The sequence below is a fragment of the Daktulosphaira vitifoliae genome, unplaced genomic scaffold, assembly GCF_025091365.1.
Source record: "Daktulosphaira vitifoliae isolate Bord-2020 unplaced genomic scaffold, ASM2509136v1 Scaffold_1, whole genome shotgun sequence".
Lineage (NCBI taxonomy): Eukaryota > Metazoa > Arthropoda > Insecta > Hemiptera > Phylloxeridae > Daktulosphaira > Daktulosphaira vitifoliae.
In genome coordinates, this window is record NW_026099572.1 from 52,125,908 (window position 1) to 52,149,485 (window position 23,578).

Below are 23,578 nucleotides of genomic sequence, written 5' to 3' on the forward strand. Positions count from 1 at the left end.
AGCATGTTCCCTAAAATCTTTATCGACGCATTAAATATATTTGTATAAAAAAAATAAATAAAAACGACCTTTTTGAAATTTGGAAAAAATTCAATATTATAAAAAAATTATTTTTATCATTAAAATCAAATGATAAAGATTGTGACTTTATCGTAGTCTAAGAGAGTGTAAATTATTATACTCTTTTTAATTATTATTAAAAAAAGAATTGCAACGAAATATTAATTGTATCAAAAGTTATAAGAGTTGTCAATTAGATCTGTTCCACTTTGTGTCACATATTCTTCTTGTTTGTTTTTCATCGAACAGCTCAAGGTAAAAAAACATATTTTTGTATAATTGTTTTTATTCATCTTATAAGATAAGATGAATGTTAGTTTAATAAATAAATTAAGTTAATATAAGTTTAAAAACAATTTTAAATGAAACGTTAAGTATTTTTCAACTATAATAGCGCACAAGTTAAGTTATTCACATGGATTGATTCAAGTAGGAATTCTGTAGATAACTATTTCTTTGTTACACAATTGAATGTAAAAGAAAAAAATCAGAATAATATTCTTTTATTATGTATTTTTCAATCTACATCAAAGCAAGGAAAATTTAAATAAAAATAAATTTATACTTAAAAAAAAGAAATAATAATTTACTCTTTTAAAAAGTGTTAAGTGAAAAAATTGAGGAAAAAAATCCTCCATGTACCAAGTAAAGGTATGCTATTAAAAGTCCCAATTTAATGCAAAAAATTGTTCGTTAGTAAATCCAAATATATAAAAATATAAAACCTTTATAAAGTTTATATAATACAATTTATACTTCGTGTATGTATACCGTATAATGTAATGTACCCTTCTAAATATTCAATTTATTTTACCAAATGAAATCAAAAGTAGTATTTTAAAGTAAAAATAAAAACAATTTATTTTACAACCTTTAATGTAATTATAAAATCTATTTGTAAACCATCATTGTAGTATATAATGTTATAATTTATTAAAGTTACACATTTTATCTGATTAAAATTTAACATTTTGATAGTTTTTAATCCATAAAATGTACAAAGAAATTAATAATGGTTATGTATTTATATAAAAATCACCTTGGAAACGTTTACATTTTGAAATATTTTAGTTCAATTGCATATATTGACACTATGATTAATTTGAAAAGGGTTTTAAGTACGCTTAGAAAAAATTAATATATTATTATACAATTGTTTACATTTTGAGTGTATGGCAAATAAAACTACATAAGTAATGACTTCTCAGTTCAATAGCGTGAAAGTAGTTGAATAAATTTTGTAAACTAAATTAAAACAACTTAATATTTTTTTAATTGTCATTTTGTTATGTTATGATATGTGAAAAATAATAGAGTTAAATTTTAAATAGAATGAATATTAAAAGGAGGTGTAGCTTCTTTCTATAAACTACTCTTCTAGTAACTGAATATTTTTTTAAAACTTTGAAACAGTATTATGTTCGAATAGTGCATACTTTTTTTTAATTGGACGTTTAGGTCATAGAATGTCTATTAATTAAATACAATTTGTAAATTTTTTTCTTGATTTAAAATACAATAAATTCATTGTAACACTTAATATTCATATAGTACAACGTTATTTTTGACCAGTTATATGATTTCGAATACCAACCTTACAATAAGTTTGTTTTGGTTCAACATTTCTATTTTAAAACGAGCATCTCTAAATATTGTACATAAGCTTGACACGTGACATAAAAACAGTCTTTCAAGCCCAGAACGCTTTTAGCTTTCAGTATTTTGTGCGACAGTTGCAAATGACATGTAAATTCTTCAGGCTTTATAGTGTAGTATTCCATTTTTTTACGATTTTTAAGAGTAACTGCCAACATTGCAACTTACTTTATTATTACATTATTATTTTTGTTTGTGAATTTAATTTAAAATGTTTATATTTTTAGCAAAGTAGAAGAGTGAAGCGGTAAAATAAAAAAGTTTACTTACTATATTTTGCTATGTTTTAAGTGATGTTTTCAGTAATAAAATTTCTTCGTGCAATAGAAATGTCGATACTTTATTTTAATATCATAAACTTTAATTAAGATTATATTTGACAATTTATATCGATGAAAACATTTTCAGTCATTAAAATTATTTCCTGTATAATTGGTTTATGTTTCCACAATTAAAAAAGTTTAAACTGTAAAATTATATAACCGATAAAGGTTATAAAATATTCGCATAATAATAAATAATTTATGTTGTACGAGTATTCCAAAACACGATAACATTTCGTTTTCTTAAATTATTGTCGTTCATTCAATGAACAAAATAATTTTAATTATTTAAGAATACCTGCGATATCTATAATTTTTTGTTAACATTAAATTGTTAATGTCCAAGAAAAAAGTAAGTTTAAAGTTCATTAATTTATGTATGCTGATATATAGTAATATTTGTTGCAAATAAACAGAATTAATGGAGATTTTTTAAATTGCGCTTATCGAAATGAAAATATAAATTTTCGTTTTTATTTGTTATAAGTGAAAGTAATAATAAAATTACACATTAAAACATTTATTTTAGAAGTAAATTGGAAAAACTTTTAATCACGAGCAAATGCTACACATTAATGTATATTCGCTTTATACTTTGGCCAAGACTTCTTCAATTTTTTTTCCTTTTTATACCAAAAACAAAACAGTCTATCGAAAAATGTTATGAATTCCATGTGGTCTACACTTTAAAAAATTGAAGAGAAAAATGACGATTTCATGGGAACCATTGTATATAATAGTCAAACAATAGAGCTATCACTCCAAAACTAATATGTATATAAATATATTGAAATATAAATATTTATGTTGTAATACAATTTTAAAGTTTCAATAGGGATAAGTAGATTTACGCTTGACGCCCCCTCAGAATATAAATGTTCCTTCGGCATCTTGATAGGACTCAATATTTCACTGAGGACTATTAAATCTTATATTAGGCTAGTATTTTGAACAATGAAATACATAAAAGTAATTGTGTCTGTGGGCAACTTTAGGACTTTAATAAATTTTCATTATCAACGCCCTGCAATTGCATTTGTAAATACTATTGCATTTACAAAAGTTGTTTTATATTTACCATTAATCTCATACCAATTTATTAACTCCCACTCATAAGTGTAATTGATGTCACAGCTTAAGATTCAAGCGTAGGCTACTGTTATAACTTTTTATGACCCCCAATACAAAATTCTACAGTTATAATGCTGCTGATTTTATTGCTTTTCCAAATATTCAACACTGTATAACATCTTACTGACGCTATTCGCAAACTTGTTACACTAAGCAGTGGATATAAAATTTTTATTTACAATAGACTCAATATGAAACAAATAATAAATTAAATTTAATGGCCTATGAAGTCAATTTCGAGTTCTAATTTAGCAGTTGAAATTAATTAATATAACGATTCTTATGTTCGTGCATGTAACTTCAAACATTTCAGTTTGGTTCCGGTTATTATTTTAACAGCACAAAGTTTTTCGAAATTTATCACTTCCTTCCTTAGACGACTTGTTTTAATCAAACACTTGTAACTTATTGGTTGTTCTCGAGATTCGTTTCTGAAGAAAAAATAAAATAATAAAATAACTACTTTAACAAAACTGTTATAACTTGTGTCAAATGTCGTTTGATTAATATTTTACACGTGTTCACGTATTCAAATATTGCATTTATCTGTGTTTTTGTATTTTATTATAGCATTTATTCACAGTAACCTTTGAAAGATTTGAGAGGTAATGTAAATAAAAGAACGTAATTCTCAGCTGTTGGCTGCACAGGCTAAACTTTTTATGGACGATTTAAACTCTTTGCATCTAACATTATTTATCGATGCATATAAATAAATCATAAGAATAAAAACATAAAGTATTGATTAAAAATATTAATCATCAACAACAAGAGTTATTTATTTTTAATCTGTTTTAGTATTAATATTATGATAAACATTTAAATATTATTATAGTAAGTTAAAGCCAAGGGCGATTTTAAAGAGGAGTATAAAGGGAAGTATAAAGCTCCATAAATTAGGTTTCAGTCATTATTAGTGGAAAATTTCAAAAATTAATTTTAAGAATGTACAAGCTATTTTATTAAATTAAACTTAAGTTAGTTTACAAATATTTATTTGACATTCTCTCACAAAAAAATATTGACAGATATCTCTTAGTTAAAATATGTTTGAACAGAAAACGCTGAAGAAAATTCAGTTTTAATGAATAATAACATTGAAGATTTAATTTCTAGATATATTGTGAATATTGTAATCTTAAAAGACAGGATACGTCTAACAGTGTCGGAAGTATTAGAACGTTATAATATTCGCATAGTAAATGTATATTGATGCAGCACACAAATATGAGATAATGTAATCGACTCAGAAATATATACTTATCAATGTATTTATATGAAATATGTATATACGAAAATTTGACAATTGTTCACTAAAAAAAAAACAATTTACTTAAAATTATTTTTATTTTTCTCAGAAGAAATATACTATTAAAAAATTAATATTAGACGTACATTCAAATTTTTTAGATATTATCACATTAGAAGTACATAATTCATCTTTTGATGTTTCAGTGTTCAGACAAGGGGAAATTGGATCTAGTTGGTATGCAGTATTGGGTGGTAGTCTAGAAGCCAAATTAGCTCATACAACTCAAAGTTCATCCTCAGTAAACGACAAGGTAATGTAGTAAAATAATGAATATCTAAACTAAAACTATTAAAATATAGAATCTATCTATTTATGATGATCTATACAGGGTAATCAATAAGTGAGGAAACGGGTCAATTGTTACAACAATGAGAACAATAGATAACCCTTTTCTTACTTACTGAACACCCTATATATGCAAATATGTATATACAGATTATATTTTTAACGCTAGCCACTGAATTTCTCTTAAAATAATAATTATATTAATAATATTACTTTTGGTAATTTTTAGTGTCGTATGATTCTCGATTTATCAATTATAAATTACTTTTGAGGATCACCCTTTTTAACCTTTAAGGATGTCAACTTAATTTTTTTTAAAGGCAACATCATATTTAAATAACTTATAAAATACGAAATAATCTAATTAATGAAATGACTGGTCGATAACAACTTTTGGGTTAGTAATTCAGAAATTATTGATATTTTTTATAGCTAGGCGGGAGGAGGTATGCGACCGAGAAACATCTAATGGTGAGTATTGTCATACCTGTACCTCACCTCCAGTCTATATTTTAAAATTGTAATAACTTCTTAAATAATGGGTCAGAAGATGTTGTCTACCAGTCATTTCATTAATTAGATTATTTTGTATTTTATAAGTTATTTAAATATGTATGTTGCCTTTTAAACAAATTAAGTTTGCTATCCCAAAAAGTGAAAAAGGATGATGCAAAAAAGTAATTTATAACTGATAAATCGAGAATTATATGGCACTAATAAATATTAAAATTATTTTTTTTGACTTTGTTTAAGAGAAATCGAATGATTAGCGCTAAAACGATATATTTTTAAAGAATGAAATTTAGTTACAATTTATTATATTCATTTGTTAATTTCACATGAAAATTGAATTCCACGTAATTACACAATGCATTTTGCGTTTTGAAGTATATAAACGTAGAAACAGTAAATTGAATATAAACAGAGCAAGTTAAAATATTTGGGGTGGTGCCTATGGCATACGGATATTAAGTCGAATCAACACAAAGAGACATCAAAATACTGAGCATTCAAGAGTAAGTGTTCAAACTCAAAGGACATTGCAGTAGCTTAGTCATATACATAATGGCTGTCCGGAAACCTGAATATTATTTTCCTAGAATTTTACACAGTGACTTATTTCCATAATAATATAAAGAGCATTTCTAGTTACTACGCGCTATAACACGAAACTCACGCCTGAAGGGACTAATGTAATTTGAAAACGTCTAAAGTGGGGTAGTTGATTTTTTTCACAACTGAACGTCTAAAACAACAGACTGTAAACTATATATTTGAATTTGTAAAGTTTAAGTAATTATGTTTTATAAATGCTCCTAACTTTTCTTTTGTTGTCATCTTCCAAAACTTATCATGGTGATTAACGTGAATTTTTGATTCTCGTCGATACTTGTTATTTCGGTTTTGTTGAATAATATAATACTTTCAAAATACATTATGTGATCATTTGTTTTAGTTTTTTGTAAAATCTGTATCAGAACGCTATTATTAATTTTACAAGTTATTCATCATTGAGCATATGAATAAAAATAAAACTGTAGAAATTAAACTACGAATGAATTAATGTTAATAATAAATACACTGAAACTTTTATTATAGTTTTGCCGTATAATTATATAACTTTTTATTGTAATATTTAATGTTGAACTATGAGAAACTTGGAACACGTCATTCGCTTTACACAAATGTCCTGTAACAGAGATAACTTACACTATTAATTTTAATAGGAAAAACGCTATATATATTTGTAAATTTCATTGTTTTGTTGCCTATTGAAATTTGCAAGTTAACGTCTTTACAGAAGTCTTGGTAGCTTTTAATGTCATTGCAAACACCGTACTGTACTCAAAGTATACTTAAGTGAGTCTCAATCTAACCATTATCATGTGTAAATACTGTACCGCAAAATATATATCTAACCCCTATAGGGAACTATGTCGTTTGTTCTCTTTTACCTCGTCACATAAAGTCGTTTATAACTTTTTCCGTAGTCAAAGACCCTGAAACTATAGATCGACAAAAGACTTTGATCAAATTATCTAAGTATACTATTGTGTAGAACTCGTTGTTCGAGTGCTTTTTGGATAATAATATAGTAATTGCTATAGAGCACCAACACTTAATTTATCTTATTTATTCAAGTCAGACTACAATAAACTTATTGTTAATCAAAAGCGTGAAATTATGTTAAAGGGTTTGCGTAAAGCTACGTAATTAACTATTTGTTTTCATCTTACATTTTAACTATTGACGTCATTTTTTATCATCTATTTAATAAATAATAAAAGAACAGAATTTAAATAGATTAAAATTTTTGATACTTTTTTCAGGTATCAGAATGAGTAGCACAAATAATTTATAATACAGCTGGCGCATTAAAAACTTGTCTGTTTTTTTACATAAGCGTAACTACAGATTAACTCCCTAAGAATGTTGTTGATATTGACCGCGTAAATTTTTAAAAAACTTTACAATAGAGTCACTTAAGGGATAAAATTTAACAATGGTTAAAAAAGTGGTTATTTTTAATATAATATTAATAACAAAAAGTTTAATTCGTCCCATCTGAATAGCTCTTTTATGACTCTTATCATTGAGTTATGTTTAAGTCTACAACTTAATACATAAAAACAAAATAATGATTAACATACCACTCAATCATATAAAGCATTCGGTGGCTAAAAAATAAATAGAATTGCTGTATTATTTAGAGTTAGTACAAAGACTCTTGAATATCGACAATACTTTAGAAAATAGAACAAATTCGTTCTATTGTTGCTAAACAGTCTGTTTACAACATGTAAGATTAAAAATTATAAATAATACAACAATGAAATGACTGACTTTTATAAAATTTACAATATGATCAAAAATATTCAGATGACATGTGAAAAACATGAAATAAGAGAAGAAATAGTAGTAATAAAAAATGTAATGTGACGAACGTGAGCTACATAAAATGGTTAAAAATTTAAATAGATTTCCTATAATTCCATGTGTTGTTTTATTCTGGAATTTAATTTAGTGGTACGTATAACCAATAATATGCGAAACAAACGGAAGGTCATGAATAAAATGAAATAAAATGTACACACTACAAATTCAGTTATTTTATAGATTTCAAGAAGCAGCATTTGCATTTATGCCACCCCTCTACGCTCAAAATAAAACGCACTTATGTACATTTATATCAGCGAGAAAAAATACTTTAGTAGGTAAAAATGAACTTCATGTTTGTTTGGATTGCAAATAATGCAATAAATGTAGTAGATACCTTTCTTTGAAATGTTTACAATATGCTATTAAAACCAAATAATATTATTGCAATGATATTTTGATGTGTTGACTACACACTTAAAACTTAGAGTGTAGAACATTGAAGTGCCTTTTCGATTTTTTGTTGAAATTTCCATGTATCTAAATAGAAACAATTATTGGCTTTTTTAACTATAGTTGATGTAACATATTTTATATTACTAAAATATGTAAAGGTATAAATTTGCGCGATCGCTCCGATAATTTATATAATCTTGTATTTAATTACTGTATTAGAATATTTGTTGGTTTAAAATAAAATTTATATTTTAACATCGTGTAAATTTAATAAAGCGTTATATGCCCTTCAATATTTTATTAATGATAGGTATATAAAATTGGCATGGTTTTAGAGAGCTATAAAATACAATAATGTGCTCGACATTACGAGTGGAATATGGGTCATTCAAGTAGGTAAACTTGATATTAATTTTGTGGTAAAGCACATTTTGGAATGTGGTAAAGGACACTGAACAATTAATTCTATAGTACTTTCGATTATTATTGTTTACGTGCACCCTAAAATAAATTTAATATTCTATGTATCTCAACATCAATTCGTTCTATATCACATTGGAGATATTTTCCTCTTAGAAAATAATTAAACATGTTATGTAATTATCTTCTATTTGATCTAAATATAACGAATTCATTTATCTCTATTGTTTTAACCTTATATGTGGTAAGTAAAATTATTCGACTCATTCGACATATGATAAGTAGGGCTATATAAGCAATTAATTATAAGAAAGTTGATTTAGGTGATCCTTTGAGTATTTTGCGCCAATTTTTCAGTTAATATTAATTCTAAAGCTATATAAATAATTAAATTTTGATAATTGCTGAAATATATACAGAAATCCCATTTTACTTAATTATACTTTAAGAAGTTGTTCGTTATTTTTTTATAAGTACAATATTCTTTAAATATAATTACAAGAATATAATGGTAGTTAATAAACATAATGGTAAAATTATTTACTATTCAGTAATAGACAATTTACTTAGGGTTTAAAATAAAATTATATAAGGCTATCTTGACTTTTGAAAAGTAATTAAACAAATATATTTTTTTAAGTCAATGATAAACATGAAATACTGTTTAAAAAAATCCATGAAAAATACTTTGTTATGTTGGGTTTAACAGTGTTGATAGAATACAGGGTGATTGTTTCACTATAATTAAAAAACCTCCCTGCAACACAAGATAATGCGTTAGATATTTATGTCTAACGCGTTATCTTAAAAGTATTAACTTAAATAATTATTTTCCTTTTAAAAGTTTATACAATCTTATATATTTAATTACTATACATTTAAAAATAAAATTGAATTATATGCTTTCCTTTTACCCATTAAAACTATATCAAGATGAATTCTTTGAATTATAATATACAATACTAATTAAAAGATCAACTAATGATGAAAGTTACTAATGGATAATAACTTTAAACTAGTTTTTTAGAAATGAAAAAGAGCTGAAAAAAAATGTTTGGTTATTTATAAATTTAATGAATATGTATGACGTATTTTTTTTTTTTTTATTACAAGATGGATAGGTAAGATATTAAATTTTTTATACTAGGTTCAACAAGTTGGTATTGTAATATTTAGGTGTCTACAATAAGATTTTAACCAATCAATTTATTATACTTTTTGGAATAATCATAATGTAATGGTAAACACGACCCCAAATAGATATACCACATTAAAAAATTGATTGTGTTAATGCTAATATTACTTGTTATGGTAGAGCGGTAGGGAACGACAGCTAAATAATCAAACTTCAAATAAATTTTACTTTATTACAATATTTCGAAAAAAGAATAAACGCAAGTCAGTATGTTAAAACACGAGTATTACTATGACCGTGAAAGCGTTAATCACAGACTGATTGGCGGCCCGTTCATCTGAATTTATGTCACCGCCGCCAGTTAGTGATGAGACATTTCGGGTAATGCTTAATGGGCGATTTAGGGAAATGCAACATGGTCTCGGTGTATTACTATCTTGATCCGGTTGATATCCACAAATCAGTGCGACTCTAATACCTCGGCCGTGTCATACTGACTTAAGAGTTTTCCTATTCATCATATGTCTAACATACAAAAACAAGCCTATGTAAATTTTAAACTGGATTTTTCAATAATTTTTATTATTTTCACAAAGAAATTTTAATGAACTTGAAAATACTGTACAAATCGAGTATTTAATACATTAAATACTCGATTTTAGTTTTTATAAAAATATTTATTGGAACATTTTCATTAAATTAATGCGCAAAACACATTTCACCAAGGGAAATGTTAATTTTCACGCAAATGTCTATGTATTTAGCTGAAATCTTCTTTTATAGGAATTTTTAAGAAATTTCCTGTATAATGAACTTATTTATATTTGTCATTATTGATAGTATTCATATAAGTAGTTGATAAAATGAGAATGAGTTTAAATTATGAACGTTATAGTTATTCCACTATTTGATGTCAATTTTATTTCAGTCTCTGGTTTAATCAGTTGTAACCTTAATTTAATAGTATAACACTTATATTAATAATAATAATAATAATTTAATGAATATTTTTCAACCCAATATATTAAACGTTACTGTACCCGTACAAGCTATAAAAGGTATTATAATAATATTTGATCTTAACATATAACTAAGTAATTAAGAAATACATTTTACAATTCCTGAAAACTACGTTTTTACTTAATAAGGTATTATTATCTTAAATAATTATAGATTGTCTATTCATTGAGGCAGCATAAATTGTGTGTCGAAATCTCATAGGTTTGAATAATTATTAATCAACGTTTCTGATATAATGTACAGGTATATCATCCATCAAAGCTACTTATATTTCATAGGCGTATTTAATGCAGAATCATATTAAAGTTTTGGGCTTTGCGGTAGTTTGTAATTTAGTAATTAAACCAAACGCAGCTGTATTGAATTTTAGAAACTTCATTGTAATTTGAATTAATTTTAAATATTTCAAGGCTTAAAACTTATGTTCAGTAGACAAGAGTAATTAGAATTATACATTGTTTCTATAAAAGGAATATTCAATGATTCAAGTTAAGCATTCTTAAAATGTAAATTGATATTCGATTTAAAGAGACACTATTAGTAGAACACTAAATGAATCAATAATAACTTACATTTCAACACTGGCTATTATAGGTTTAAGTCTCAAGTTTTAGGGAAGTGTAACCTGATATATCACTTATTAATGATGAGTTGCAATATAAATCTTGAAGGTATTTTATTTTAATCCTTCAAATCTGATTACTCTGTAAAATAATTTTCTTAAACATAACCGATAATTGATTTTTGGCTGAAGCAATTAATTTGACATTTATTACGAATTATAACATTTTATCAATTCAAACTTTGATTTCAAACCATTATCTATCTAACGTTTGCAAAAGCAATACATTCAATTGAGTAATAGTCTTATACAATCGAAGAAAAAAAAATAAAAAATTATAAAGTCGCTACAAAACTGAAGATCAAAATAAATATAAATTGTTATATAAAATTATTGGGTATATTAAAAAAGGTAAAATTCTCAAGTTCTAAGCGGTAAAGAAGTTTATATTAAGAATCTAAATTTGTCGAAGGTGTAACCATAAACTATATTATATTTTAAATATACACCTCTGGTTTACCAAACATAGAGAGTTCAATCTCAACGTTAAAAAATTATTTGTAGACAACAAAAGTTAATCCTTTAAAATAAAACAAAAAAAAATATTTATAATTTAGTGCAAAATTTGATCTAAAAATTTTTTTTTTGAATATACAAAATGTTTGACATCATTTATAACTTTTGATAAATTTAAAATTTGTATAGTTTTTTAGTAATATTTGTGGCATTTTGAGATAACAATATTTTAGTTTTAAATTAATATTTTTAATTTTATTTATTTATTGTTAAATAAATTGCTTAATTCAAAATAATTTAATTTTTTATTTTATTGCGATTTTGTTACGTTGACGGCCGATTTTTCACAATTTTGGGGACAATTTTTTTTTTTATTTGCAAAACGTTCAAAAACATTAATTTTATATAGATTTATAGTAATAGTTCCGAAATATTTTCAAGAATTGAATGTTTATAAAAAAACTTATTATCTTATTATTATAGCTTATTATCATTAGTATACCCTAGTAAATTTTCTTTAGGATCAATGAGAGCTGAAAATTTCCATGGATAGACTTAAAAAACGCACATCATCACACAAACAATACTTTCTCATTGATGCTAAAAAATTATTTTTATTTTTCATAAAATTATAAGAGTAATCCAGTAAGGGTTGGATCCACCTCTGCACACATACTTACTTTACTTATGAATAGTCTTTAATATGATATGTACTTTATCTTAATCGATCTTCGACTCATGAAATTTTTTTTGTAAAAAAGGACTAAAAAATTGTAATTTTGAAATAAAAAATTAAAAATAATATTATTTTATTGAAATTGTTTTCCCCGATATTTTTGAACACTTGGTTATGTTTTAAATAATTACAAAGAATTTAATATAAGGAAGACAATAAAAATGTTTAAAAATATAAACAAATTATTCAATTGGAATCTAGGCCCATTACAAAATTCATTATTAAATCGTGTATAAACTGGCACAACACGACGTCACAATGGACTAAGTGATGAAGCGTCAGGTCATATATAAATAAATAAATTTTCGATGTGTCAATATGTCTTTAGAGTTAATGATGGAAACATTATTCCCGAAATATGTCTATGTACTAGTTTTGCCTTATTGAGTAAAATATTTTTTTCCTTAAACTTATATTTTTAATTTAACATAATATTTATCACAAATAATAAATTATTATTATTTATTTATTTCCCGTTCCGTTTTTCCAACAAATCATTTTCGTTAATAACAATTTGAATCATTTAAAAGTTGTCTATGAAAAAAATTGTAAGTAACCTATGAATTATTAACTAAAATAATGATTCTGTTTTAATTTTCTGTTAATTTTTTTTTAAATTAATAAATTAAAACATTCTAAACATAGTAAAATATATAAAGCTACCGGAAAAAGTATGACCACATAGCAATGTATGATACTGTATGTGACAATGCTATTTTCGTGATAATAGTCTCGGTCAACGTGTCGAAAATTCGTCAATCAAAAAGTTATAACTATAAGTAGGATTGTGAACGATTACTTTAGGTTACAATAAATATGTCACAAAAACGACGGTTAAGTATCTTTTCTACGAACAATCATCCCTAATATTGTATTAGCATGTATTTAAAATTTGTATTGCTTCAAAAATAAATATATTCAAATCTAAAATTTTGGCATGTTGTTTTTATTTTGGGAAATTAGCATTTGTGAAAAAAAAATCAAGAAACTGTAATGGGTAAATGACATGTCAAATGAATTAATTGTGGAAGTAGTTAATTAACTTTATCAAAATTATAAAAGCTTTAAGAAATATTAACTTTTATTTATTTTTAATTTGTGACTATTTTTTTTTAAATCTATGTAAAAGTTTTAACAAAAATAAAAAATAATTTATGAAATATTGACATATTTTATATATTATTTCAAGATAACCTACGATGTATTTTATATGTGTATTATATATGTGAATACAAATGTATATTTTTTTACTTTTTCATATAGTTGCACACATTGTTAGTTTTTAGGGCATATGCATACTTATTTTCGTGTGTTTTATTGCATGAAAGTACGAGTTCTAGTTATAAGTCTAATGCATTCAATTAAATTGCACCCTCTGAATAATAATGCAAAATTTAATACTCTGGTAATCTTCATATGACGTATGAAAAACAAAAATATTTTATTGCTTACCATAGTTCATCTACTGCGGTGTACATATTATTTTGGCAAATAATTCATAAAATTCTTAGCGAGTTAAATTTTTTATGTTACTTAGACTCGACAAGTCGACTTTGAATGGGTTAAAAAAAAGAGTATAAAATCATCTTTCATTTTAGAACTATTTTAAGAGTCATTATGAGTATGTTGATTGAGATACATTATAACTATTTGATAGATGATGTTATTAGAGGGTGTAGGTTGTGGTTGGTTTTAAGTGGGATAGTCATGTGTATTGTGCAGGACGGATTCGATTACAAGAAAGTAATTGATTGCAAGTTGCTGGGTAAAAGTGACTGAAACTTGGCAGAGTACCTGTTTGTTAAGTACCATATAAATTTATGCGCTAGATTTAAACAATTGATCTCATCAATAACATGAAAAGGCAACATCCATAAATGAGGATAGTAATGATACGTTTGGCAAGCGTACGTGTTATCGAAAGTGAATGAGGATCGCCGCCAACGATTTCAGACCGGAGTTATTTATTTAGTAGGTGTGCGTAGATGACATAATGTTATGTTTAAGTGAAAAATTGAAAACGATTTGAACACTTTGAGTTTTGTCATCGCCACGTACTATGTGGAAAATGTAAGTGTTGAAAAATGAATCGAAGAAATTCTTTACACCTAAATAGTTATAAAATGCAGATTTTCCATAACTTGTAAATAAGCAAATAAGTTCTTGTCGAGCACTATTGTTTACAACTGTAACACTGTTGTGATTGCTGAAAATATAGATTTTTGCCGCAATGGATACGAGTTTAATTGTCAGTAACCGGCTAAATTCTAACACAAATTAGTATAATTTATACGCCATTATCTGACCGATATTTTATACTCTTGGACGACATTCATTGCAATAACATATTCCTAGGTATGCTTTAGCAATACATTATTGTGATATTTTGATCATAAATATTACAGGATGCGTATTATTCTTGCTATTTGGTTAATTATTACATTAAACATACCATCACGAATGTCTGAATAATTCACAGCTAAAAGCATAAACGTTTTTATTACTGTTTATAAAATATGCATGGAAACAGTATGAAAAAAAAAAAACAACTACTCTATTTGCGGATATAACGAAGTCCATTTATTGAATCATTTATTTTCATTTATAAAATAAAAACATGATAAATTTTTTAAACGTATTTCTCATAATTTACACATTTTTTTTTAGTTGCTCTTATTTCGTTATAGCGTCAGATTTTTCATAAAAAAAAGAATAGACTAATACGTGTAATTACTTAAATTATATTTTTTACAATTATAGTTTCATCAAATGCCTTCTATTTATTTTGTATATGTAATTAAAGCATGTAATAACGTATAGTTAATTTCAATGTTCATATTCGATGTGATCACCACACCTATGGTATAAATAAATGTGTATAAGTATTGATCTTTTCAGTTTAAACCCAAGAGATTATTTTTAGTATATTCATTTTTTTCCCTTTTATCGTTATTCAACCTACTAAACTACTAAAGTACCTTATAAGTAGGTCTAATTGCAAATTATGCATAAATTTATAGCTAATTACGAGTCAGATGCAGCTGTGGGTAAAATTACAAGTCACATTAGTTGAAGTAAAGTTTTATTGTAGTTAAAAACGTAGATTGTTAAACAATAGCCGTCATGTTCATAATTTTAAAAAAATACCAAATTAAGTCGAAATTATTTGTCAGTGTTTTCTCTCATTAGCGAGAAAAAGTTTTTCTTACATAAAATTACTACTTTTGTTTCATCTAACTCGAATATCAATAATTATTTTATAAATCCCCAGCTGTGAATCAAAATAAAACAATGTCGCGCCCTTTGTATTATAAACAAGTATTTTCAGTTTAAACATGCATTAAAATAATATAACTTGTAAAAACTTTGAAATATTTACTGTACACCAAAGTACATTATTTTATTAGTCTTTGAATTATTACAAACTTCTGTTTCTGATAGATGAAATACATATGATCTACAGATGTTAATATTTTATAGTAAGAAATTTCTGTCAAATTCACAATTCTATTTCTAAAATTATTTTCTTTATAAATATTTTTAAAACAGAATACTTCTAAAAGATTGGCAGTTATAAATATAACATATTTTTTCTTTTAAAAATTGAAACATACCATAACAATTATAAAGTTAAATAAGTTTTTTATTATTATTAAATTTTTCACTATACCTATTATTCAGTTTAGAATGAGAAAAAAATATTATTCAACAAATAAATGGGTTATTTGGAAAATGTCCAAAAAATAAAATCTTACAGGAGAAACAAAAAAATAATTTTGCAAATAATGTTAGGATTTGGGAGAATTTAATGTGTAAATATTCTAAATGTAATGTGTCTACAACTGTAAGAAAAACAATAATTTTACCAAAAATCCATTAAGTAATTAAAAAAAAAGGAAATGTTTCCATTTCCAAATTAATATTATTTTTTAAAATTTACTTGATATGAAATATAGTTTATTGATTTAATGAATATCGCGTATAAAAATAACAAATAAAAAATATCCTGGTTACTGTTATTATAACAAAAATATATAATTATACAAATATTTCTCATATAACATCCAGTATTTTAATTAAACTATTAATTAGCTAGAGGCTTTTATAAAGTTTCTCATTAAATTATATAATTAATTTTATGTAGCTTATAATATAAAATTTTCAAGAAGGTTAATCAGATTTCCTAATATTGTATAAAATATTTTATCTTAACCTAAATTTTTATAATGTAAACATTTAAGTATTCTGACATTTTTATAATTGTGATTCTTTAATGATGTTTGAGGAAAATGTTTATTTAGAGGTTATTTTGAATTTTAGATGCCATGAAACATGTTATAGTTTACTCTAATAATTGTGGATTGCTATACAAAGTATTACATTTATAGACATTTTGTCAATAGCAGAAAAAAAAACAAAAAAATTATTGTATTAAATGATCCATAAAACATATATTTTAAGATTAAAATAGCCAGTAGCAGTTAAAATAGTAATGAATATGTGTGCGAAAAGAAAAAATTAATGATATAGAAAGTAATACGATTAACTGGTTAAATTATGAGAAGACCAAATTTTATGGAAGGACCAAGACCAGAGTTGGAGCCGATTCCATTTAGTTGAAATTAGTAATCCAATATTAAAGAAAACACAAGATAAAAAAATAAGGATAAAACTACACTTAGTTCAGCTGAATAATTGTAAAACATTCTACAAATCTCATTATCATAATGCATTTAAAAAATTGTCAGTGATCACCAATTTAGCATTGTCATATGTTTTAGATATTTCGATTGTCCGTGTGTCTGTATATTATTATTTTTTTATTCTTAACCTGAGTTTTTGCAAAGCCTTATGATGACGTTTTAAAATATGCTGTTTTTATATTAAATTACATTATAATTGTTACATCCATATGTCTACCGTTAAAACAATAGTAAACAACTCGGATGATAAAACTGATGGTTTTTCATCAATCATACTAAATATCATTAAACATTTTGTTATATTAATTGATTGAATAAAAAAAATTAATTAAAAATGATGACCATACCTATGGTTTTTTTGCGAATTCATATTCCAAACTAAAAATAAACTTGATATAAATATTGTACGATAAATAAAATAATAAAAACTTGGTTACTGGAATAATTTTATTTTGTACATTTTTTCATAACACTATCTGAGTAACTATATAAGTTGAGTTTCATTTGGAATAGTACAGAAAATTGCCTTAAATGAACCTTTCATTTGAATTACTTAAATTAAAAGTATATATTGAACATAAAAGTTTAGTGTTTCAACTTTAAATTAATCTTGAAAAAAGTTTCTCAATTATGTTTATTTTTAAAAGTGGTACACTTGTTTTAAGAATAAAGTTAATGTCAAGCCGGAATTCAAATAAGTGAAAATAAAGAAAAATGTTGTTTAATTATAGAAGAAATAATTTATTTTTAATTTTAATATTATTTGTGAAAAAAAAGGATTTTAATACGCCATATATTGTTTACTAATAATGTTTAAGGATGGGAAATCTAACAAAATATGTATATGTTCAGATAAAACATATGAGAAGTTTATCTCAAGTAAATTATTTCTTTAATATTATTTTGTGTTATAAAATTGGTTAGACGCAAAAGTGTTCAATTCATTTTTATTTTAATAAAGTGCTTAACGGAGAAATGTATTAATTATTTGCATTTGTTTTAATCATAGTATATAAGCTGTTCTAAAACGAATAGTTGTATAAAAAATTGCCATATTCTAAATAATTTAATCATTCAAAATTTGTTAAAAGCCATGTCAACATTTGTCTATTTTAAATTTTGTGGGATAACATAGAATTATGTTTTAAATTAAATCCATCAAATTCGTTGACACAAAAGCAGTAACAAAATTAAATTACGAGTCATCATTTTTTATCAGTACTTTAAGTATTCAAAATACAGCACTAGGTTTTTGAAATGGTTTTCAATTTACCACTATTTATGTATTTCATAAAATTTTGGTTTTATCATTTTTATACAAAACCGTAAACATTTTACAATCTTTTTCATGATCCATCCTAATGCATAACAGTAAATATATAAAATGTATATCCACAACCTGAAATTTATTCACGTACGATTTTAACATAACATAAATGGTATCTCGTATGTTAAGATATAAAACTGTTTTATTAACAATGAACTTGTTCATTTTAAACCTGACTAGAACCATGTATTATATTCATACGGATCATGAAATATTTACTTTTATTTTCTGTTTAATATTCTTTCATACTTACTAATTTTAAAATAAACAAAAATGTCACGATTACAGTGCGTGCAGTTTATTTATTTAATAACAAAACGAAAAATCTACTATTAAAAATCATTATTTTTAGGATATACAATATGTATTATTAATAATACTACCCTCCTTTTTTTCTTCAAATAATTTAAAAATTTTAAAAATATGAAAAAAAATGTTTTTTTAATTTTTAGTTGATATATTGTGTGATTTATAAAAAAATACTATCCTCTCTTTTTTCATAAAAATACATAAAGTAAAATTCGATTTAATTTTATTAATCATAATNGTTAAACAATGATTTTTTTCATAAAAATACATAAAGTAAAATTCGATTTAATTTTATTAATCATAATAAATATCAAGTTTATTGTAAGAAAAAATTATATCATAGGGTAGATTTTAAAGGTAGGTTTCGATAGTTAAATGGGAACCTATGATTTTTTTTTATTATTAAATAGAGAACGGTGTAAATTAAAATTGTCTGATCTATACCAATTACGTATTATTAGTTTAAGTTATTATATTTTTTATTTGTGGGCGAAAAGAGTGCGACAAACGCAGAGTTCTAAGATACAATCGATAATAACCGGTGTTGATGATCAGGTTCCATTATAAATTATTAGTACTTATACATTTAGTAGGGGTAGGGTAGTTTTTTCAGTTGACATTGAATTAATCAACAATTTTCTGTCGCTATGAACGAAATCGGAGTATTCTATAAAGATTTGTTCAATATGAAAAACAGTCACAGGTTATAAATGTTCCATTGTATATTCGCCTATCTCTTGAACGGTTTGATTCACTGAGTGTAGCTAAGGTGTTTGTTGTCTATTCTATTCAATGCTCCTAGTTTTTACAAATCCAGCAAAATCCATTCGACACATTTATTCTGAATATTTCTGAATTGAAAAGTATGTAGATAGTAGACAATTTATTACGCTTCATTGATGTTTATTTCATTTTAACTTGAAATTTTTGAACAAATCAAAAGGTTTATTTATTTGAAAATAAAGGTCACATTTAAAAAAATATGCGTTCAAAATGTTGATGTCCCTAAATAGGTAGTTTATTATTTAATTAAGCATCGGATAAAAATATTTATTTGGTAATTTTCAAGGAAATTGATTATGATATAATTAAAAAAAAACTGTTTTAAATAGTATTATTTACAACTTACGTGTCCTAAAACTTACTTACTTGCAATAAAAATAATGAATCGGCATCATTCGGGTAAGTGCGAAGAGCGTAAAAAAATATCCATATTTATGTGTTTAATATATAAATCTAAATATAAGGTTTTCTTTTGAGTGCCCTACAAAAGATATTAATGTAGGAAATCGGAAAATATAATCGGTTAATGCGATGGTAATGTTAATAGTGAAGAAAACATTTATTTGATGTATAAATCATAAAAATGAACGCTCAAGGAGTAATCCATAATTTTACTAACATGCATTTGCTTTTAGAAGTTTATAAAAAGAGGCAAATTTAGCGTTATGTTGTCAGTAAACACAATAGAGTTATTTATAATGTGTAGTATCTTGGCGTTACTGCAAAACTGTAGGTAAAAAATTGAAACTTGATCGGTAGCTTGGTTATACTTTTGTAAACGTATGTCGCCATTATCATCTACTTATATTCAATCCCAACTATTTGAGGTCGGCTCTACCTTATGATTTGACAGGATTATTACACCGGCTGTCCACCTGACGCATCTTCATTATTGCTGAGGGAGCTTTTACTGACTTTCTCAACCTTTGTAAGCTCATGTAAAACCCAAAAAATGAAAAAAGATTTTTTCCATTAGCTTTTTTTGTAATAAAAACGCATTAATTTTTTTTTTATGGATTTATTTTCCAGCAAAGTATTTAGTAAGGGAACAGAATGTTCTGTATGAATAAAATAAATAGGGCACCAAACATTGGATAATCAATTGAGTTGTATGCTTTTATAACTTTTATAAAGCATTAGTCGTGACAGCTGTTAAAAACTGTTATCAACGATAAATCATAAGCACTGTGTCTGACGTTTAATTTCATTACTATAGTTTGAGCATATGTTTTTGAAAATATTTTTATGAATCAATGACTACGACATATTTTGTAATTCAGCTAATGTATTGGTGGAATTACTAGAATTTCGGATCATTAGTCCAATGTGGTAATAATAACATAAAACAATAGCAATTCCAGTTTAACTACTCGTATGTGTTTTAATGTACCTCAACTTTGTTTGGTTAGCTCACACCGACATGCGGTTGTTTCAAAGGATAGCTCGTTGTGTTTACGGATGATATAGCTCGGAGATACTTAAAAGGGCAGTCCTATGAAACTAAATAAGAACAGTAAATTGTACGTGTAGTGTGTATGCATTCATAATAATATACCTCACTGAGGTGGCGTTTTAAACAAAGCACAAATAATTATACGACAAAATGAATTAAACGCGATAACCGCACTGACGTACCGTCATATAATCGTGTCATTAAATTAATTATTTTACATGGCATTGAATAATATAATACCATACGGTTAAGTTGCGTCGTCACCCCCTTTTCATTTTACCCTCACAACAAATTAAGTGGGCACACACACGTAGCGCACATGAGTTTGTTTTCAGCGGTTTTCAAATAATAACATTTAGTATTCAAAGAGTTGCCCGTACGCAGTTAGTAGTGTCTAAAGGAGGGCCGCTGGCGATTTTTCTGCTTTCACTGTCCTATGCTATGTAATTCATTTATTTTTCTACAAAGAATGCTTTCCATGTGCCAAACGGAATTTGCCGCTCGTTTTAGCAACAAACCCAAGAATACATAACACTAGACGGAAACAAAACCACTTCTAGCAAACAAAATAACACTGTGTGTTGTTTCGTTTAAAATTTTTCTACCAGCGCAATCGTGACAACTTAATCGCCCGTACAATAATAGAACACGAAAAGGGTTGAGAGTTATAAACTATGAACGTGTCTCCTTACTAAAAAATACACATTTTATATCAGATTATTTATTGAAGAGAGGTCGACCGTAAGAAAATCTAAAGAACGTACGTTTTTTTTATCTTACAATTCAAGGGAAAACGTTAGTTCATAACAAAATATTTAACATGCGTCTAGTTCAAATTAATCAAACTTACCGTATATTTACCCGTAGGCGAATTGTTCCTATTTACACTGACTATCAAAGTTTGCAAAAAGCAAACCAACTAATAGTACCCTTTTAAAATTCATACTGGTTAATTTTACTGCTGGTTACCCTTATATTATTTTTGCTTTTAATGAATAAAATTAACTATTCCGAGTAAAAAAAAAAAATACGACTTTGAAATAAAATTTAAAGCATTACTTCAATTGCCGATATTTTATACGGTTATTTTATTTTAAAAGTTTTGTTATCAACCATTAATTATTTTATTCATTTTAATATATTCAGTAAATTTAATTTAAAATCAAATATACATTATTTTAAATATTATCATTATTGACAATTAATTATAGTAAAACTATTAAGTACCCGTCAATTATTTTAATAATAGTTTTCAAATTATCGTCAAACGTTTAATTTACAGTAGTAATTTAAGTAAAAATTAATTTTCGAGCTATGTACAAAAGCTTAACTAATTATAAAACTTATGTTTATTATAAATTTGGCGCTAAAACGGAAACAATAAAATTAAATTACTGTATTTACTTGAAAATATGAAAAGTCATTTTATCTTAATTAAAACATCGCATTAAAAACATATGATTTCAAATAAAATTAATTTATTAACTGTGAATACAAAAAACAAGACTTCAACCGCACTCGTGTTATGTGCATTATAATGTAGAAAACAATTTTTGTGATTTATAGTTTAAAAAAAAGCAATACGGCATACATGTATAACTTTAAATTGCATTGTAATGGATATAATGTTTGATATTTACATATTGTTCGTATATTGAATAAAAAGTGTAATTTTAGTTACTAAAAATGTTACTTACATTTTGCCGTTGTTCTAAAAATGCATTAGTAAATATTTAATTTGTTTTTTTCCCTTTGTTCACAGGCTATTGTAGTTTTGGACGTCGGTGCTACTTTTGGTGAATCGATAGTGCACGACATGCCACGGGATATGACAGTGTGCACAAAGACTACTTGCGAATTATTAAGGATACAACAAAATGATTTCAAAAAAATTTGGGATGTAAGTGTTCCTAACTAAATAATTCATTATCGCAATATAAATTTTATGCATTCTCTTGCTGGAAGAACACGAGCCTTTATAAAAATAATTTTCCGAGGAAATTCATCCAACGATGTGTTTCTGAACCGGCGCTTCAGATAGGCAATTTTACTACAACTATGTCGTTGTTTATTTACACCGTATTTTCTTATAAAATCATATTTTAGTAAATCAATAAAAATAATGCCATAAAAATTCTTATATTTTTGTAATTCAAAAATTTTGCAGACCAAGCGAGTGTATACTTTATTATTGTAATTTATCGGAACAATGCTATTCTTCTATTTTTTCTGCTTATAAAGAGTAAAAAATGTTTTCTACTCGAATGATGTTTGACCTTTCCAATAAAATTTCTTTCTCTAACGTTAAACCATATGTATATACATATATAATGAAATATTTCTAAAAATAATCGATAGGTTTCCATACGCGTTACTTTCAAACTCTTTTATGACTCGATGAAAGATAATATTTATTTCTTTACGCTCCAATTTATTTGTGTAGGCTTTTGTCCTAATATTTATTTAATGAAAAACAGATACTTCACCATCTATTATTAAATCAAATCAAAAACT

General features: G+C 25.4%; 1 protein-coding gene across 1 annotated transcript in view; it reads left to right on the forward strand.

The window, feature by feature from the left end:
- The window catches only part of LOC126895583 (rap guanine nucleotide exchange factor 4), a 93,670-nt gene that overhangs the window by 49,392 nt on the left and 20,700 nt on the right, over positions 1–23,578 (forward strand). The window contains exons 3-4 of the mRNA XM_050667607.1: positions 4,626–4,732; positions 22,827–22,964. Coding sequence (XP_050523564.1) covers positions 4,626–4,732; positions 22,827–22,964 — 245 coding nt within the window. The remainder of the gene's footprint in view (positions 1–4,625; positions 4,733–22,826; positions 22,965–23,578) is intronic.